General features: G+C 56.2%; 1 protein-coding gene across 1 annotated transcript; it reads left to right on the top strand.

Moving 5' to 3' along the window:
- Positions 1-321: 321 nt before the first annotated feature.
- CCR7 (C-C motif chemokine receptor 7) lies at positions 322-4286 on the top strand (the record flags this gene model as incomplete). Its single annotated transcript, XM_079724546.1, has 2 exons — positions 322-363; positions 3207-4286. 2 exons carry the CDS (start codon positions 322-324, stop codon positions 4284-4286), a joined length of 1122 nt encoding a protein of 373 aa, XP_079580672.1.
- Between the last annotated feature and the right edge of the window lie 251 nt (positions 4287-4537).

The following is a 4537-nucleotide window of genomic DNA, read 5'->3' as shown; positions in this document are numbered from 1 at the left end:
CTTGAGGGGTGGTCTGGGCCAGGATGGACTTTCCAATTCCAGAAGAGGCCCTGAAGAGCCAAGAAGAGGGGAGGGGCTGCCCTGCGTTCTGATCCCGCTCCTTTCTGGGACCCCTTATGGAGGGGAGGAGGAGGAAGAGGTGAGGGCAGTGAGGCTGGGCAGCTGGCCAGGTGCTCCAAGGCACAATCTGGTTCTCATGTTCTCAAACATGGTGTCTGGAGAATGTGATGAAAGTCCCCTGGCTCTGTGGCTTTTTGTCATAACAAAGAGCCATCCCTGCCAAGCAATAACTTTCTCACCTTGTCTCCTGCAGGGAAGCCAATGAAGAACGTGCTGGTGGTGGCCCTCCTCGTCATTTTCCAGGTAGGTGTCCCACCAAGGAAAGCTCCATTCCCCCTCCCATACGCCCCTCCCCAAGCCTGGTCCTTCCGAAGCCCAAGCCCTGGGTTCTGGTGGAGACGCTGGGCATTTGCCAGAAAGAAACAGCCCCAGACACAAATTTGTCATTCATTAAGCTGATGGCCACCCTCCCTTCTCCATCTGCTGAGTGACCCTAGAAAGCCACGGATGTTCTCCGACATTCCTTTACTCCATTTCAATTAAAGCATGGGAGAAAGCAAGTTACCCCACCTTCCCCACCCCACTTCCAATATCCCCATCCGGGAGACAGAAAGGTGGACTCCTGAGTTCTTGGAGAGAGTTCTTTGCTTTGCAAAAAGCAAAGGCTGTGAGGTTACTGGGTTTTGCACATATGTGTCCACACCCACACATGTAAATCTTTATATGTGAGCTGAGAAAAGAACCCGTGGCCTGGTGGCTGGTAGCTATCCTATCGCCCCAAACCTGTCTCCCTCCCCCACCCTCCAGCCAAAGGCTCCCCTCAAAGCCCCAGTTCCCTTCTGTGAAATAAAGAGACTGGCCTGAGCCTCACTGGGGGGGAGGATGGGAGCACATCCTTTAGAGGGGCCCAGAACTCTGTAGGAACAGAGATCCCCAGTTTACAGGTTTCAGAGTCTCAATCCCAGCTGTGGAGACGAAATCTGCCCCAATAAAGTGCCAGAGTTAGAAGAAACTAACTCGGGAAGTCGACTCTCCCCCATTTGCTGGGGTTGGGAGCTCTCTTGGAGGGGAGTGTGGGCTGAGGTAGGAGCTGGAGAGTCAGTACTTCAGAATTTGGCTCTTCCCCAGGTCTGGAGGCCAAAGGGGCAGCTTTCCAGGAGCTCCGGCCAGAGGCAGGCCCCAAGTTGGGCACTGTTCCCAAAACCCCATCCCAGAGGCCCCCTGGAGCTTGGGCTGTAGCCCACAGCTTGGCGCCCTTCCCCAGCACCACTCCCTCCCCTCTCTCTCCCCTGTTTCCAGGGCTCCGGAGGGGCTGGAAGGTTGGGGAGGGGATAAGGGACAGCTGGGCTTATCCTTCTCTTTACTTGAGGGGATGGGGCTGGCTCAGATGGGGCAGGATGTGGCGGGGCTTTGGGCTGCAGAGACACATCAAGCGTGGTGGCCCCTGGTACAGGGGGCAGATACTAAGCAGGGAAAGAGAAGGCAGAATGGGGTGGTGGGAAGCACGGGTCACAGAGGCTGGGTATACTGCCCTCCAAGGCCCAGAGCCCCCCTTAGGTCCAGCAACCCCGGACCTGAGGCCTTCGGCATTATCCTGGGCGGCCAAGGGCGGCCAGCCTCTTCCAGGCCTCCCAGGCTGCAATCGTGCCCGGAAAAGAGAAAAGTGATTGCCACTGACTTTTCTTCTCGAGACAGCAATGCCCAAAAACAAGCTCCTGGACATGATTTGGTCCTCACCTGTCGCCAGGCAGAATAGCGATGAATCCAGAATTTGGAAGTGAGAAAGAGACGGGATACAGGGAAGTCAGGAGACTGGGTTCCCCTTCTGGCTCAGCAACCTTGAACCAGCCACATCGCTTCTCCAAGGGCCCCCCTTTCCTCATCTCTACACTCCCTCCAGGTCCCCAGTTGCACGAAAATCCATCATGTCGAGCTGCCCAGGGCCCCACTCCCAGAGCAGGGACCAGGAGCTTCCTGAGGCAGTCTTCCAGCCCAGCTCCCAGCCCTGCACAACTTAGCCAGCCCGAGTGCCCTCCTTCATTGATAAAATCACAGCAGGCTGCCTGAACCTTCACCCTGCCCCGCAGATAGGCTAAAAAATGCCCTGAGCAGCTGAGCCCTGCTGACTGGGATCTGCCAGAAGATACAGCAAGGAAGAAAGAGGAGAGAGGTGGAGGGAGAGGGTACGAGGATGGAGGGAGGGTGGAGACAGGGCTGTGCTTCCTTCCTGGGCCCGAGAGGACTCAGTCACAGCTGAGGCCGTGGCCCCGCCAACGGCTTGGGCCTGCATCACCTGAGCTTCCGCCTCATGCTGGGTGCTGTGCCCCGGGCCTCAGGGATCCAGAAGTCTTCAAGTCACTCACCACCCATGATCACGGCAGCTTGCCCCAAACCAGGGCGTTCTGGCCTCTTAATGGAGCTTTGCCTTCCTCTCTTCTCACCCCGAGCCCTCCTCAACCTTAGCCCAGGTGGATTTTCCCTCAACAACTGGGGTATTTTTGTAGGCCCCCTCCCCTGGAAAGTTCTTTCTACCAGGTACCAAAGGAGGCTCAAAAAGAAAGACACACGACCCCACTTTCCTGGCGTTTCCAACGGGCAAAATAAAACCTCCATGGGGACGAAATGATGCCAGAATCGAGTTAGGACCCTCACAACAACCATGTGGAGGAGATAGTATTCATCTCCATTTCACAGATGAGAAAACTGAGTCTTAGGGAGAATGAAGTGTATTTAACAAGCCCAAGGCTCATTTGGCCCCAAAGCCCAGACTATTTCTAGTCCACCGTTAACACCTGTAAGGTCAAGTCTCTCAGAAGAGTTGGCAAAATCAGACACTTGCTCCTTATTAGAAAGGCAGAATCCCAGGCTCCACCCCAGCCTACTAAATCATCTGAACAAGATCCCCGAGTTCATGTGCATGTTCAAATATGAGAAGCACTGATTTCAAATGAAAGAATCACCTGGGAAGTTTAGAAAAACAGATTCCTGGGCCCCAGCCCCTGAGATTCTGGTTCAGTGGGTCTCAGATGGGGTCCGAGAATTTGCAGGTGATGCTAACTGCACCTTGAAACCACTGCTCTGGCCAATCCCACAGCAGTGAGATTTAGACCCACTCAGCTAAGCTGGATCGTGTTCCTTCCCCACAGGTATGCCTCTGCCAGGATGAGGTCACGGACGATTACATCGGAGACAACACCACAGTGGACTACACGCTGTACGAGTCCGTATGCTTCAAGAAGGACGTGCGGAACTTTAAAGCCTGGTTCCTCCCGGTCATGTACTCCATCATCTGCTTCATGGGCCTGCTGGGCAACGGGCTGGTCATGCTGACCTACATCTATTTCAAGAGGCTCAAGACCATGACCGATACCTACCTGCTCAACCTGGCCGTGGCGGACATCCTCTTCCTCCTGACCCTTCCCTTCTGGGCGTACAGCGCGGCCAAGTCCTGGGTCTTCGGGGTCCACGTTTGCAAGTTCATCTTTGGCATCTACAAGATAAGCTTCTTCAGCGGGATGCTCCTGCTTCTATGCATCAGCATCGACCGCTACGTCGCCATCGTCCAGGCCGTCTCGGCCCACCGCCACCGTGCCCGCGTCCTTCTCATCAGCAAGCTCTCCTGCGTGGGCATCTGGCTGCTGGCCGTGGTGCTCTCCACCCCAGAGCTGCTGTACAGCGGCCTCCAGAAGAGCAGCAGTGAGCAAGCGCTGCGGTGCTCCCTCATCACCGAGAACGTGGAGGCCCTGATCACCATCCAGGTGGCCCAGATGGTGGTAGGCTTTCTGATCCCCCTGGTGGCCATGAGCTTCTGCTACCTCCTCATCATCCGCACCCTGCTCCAGGCACGCAACTTCGAACGCAACAAGGCCATCAAGGTGATCATTGCCGTGGTCGTGGTCTTCGTAGCCTTCCAGCTGCCCTACAACGGGGTGGTCCTGGCCCAGACGGTGGCCAACTTCAACATCACCAGCGGCACCAGCTGCGAACTCAGCAAGCAGCTCAACATCGCCTATGATGTCACCTACAGCCTGGCCTGCATCCGCTGCTGCGTCAACCCTTTCTTGTACGCCTTCATCGGCGTCAAGTTCCGCAGCGACCTCTTCAAGCTCTTCAAGGACCTAGGCTGCCTCAGCCAGGAGCGGCTCCGGCAGTGGTCCGCCTGCCGGCACGCCCGGCAATCCTCCATGAGCGTGGAGGCTGAGACCACCACCACCTTCTCCCCGTAGGAGGCTCCTCTGCCTGGACTAGAGGGACCTCTCCCAGGGCCCCTCAGACTGGGGACAGATGACCCAACAGCTGCTGAGGGAAAGGCCGTTCTGGCCATTGAGGTTTATCTCGTGGTGAAAACCCAAGCCACGGAAGACAGATGAAGCCCAACCCTAGCTAGCTACCTCAACCAAGGTTGCAAAGAGACGTGGTTGATAAGCTATCCCAGATCCTGCAACACTCCAAAACCAATGCCGTTGTCCCCCAAACC

The sequence above is a fragment of the Hyperoodon ampullatus genome (assembly GCF_949752795.1).
Source record: "Hyperoodon ampullatus genome assembly, chromosome: 19".
In the NCBI taxonomy this organism is placed as follows: domain Eukaryota; kingdom Metazoa; phylum Chordata; class Mammalia; order Artiodactyla; family Ziphiidae; genus Hyperoodon; species Hyperoodon ampullatus.
Note: the sequence above shows the minus strand (reverse complement) of the source record. Positions and strands in the feature narration are given on the sequence as shown.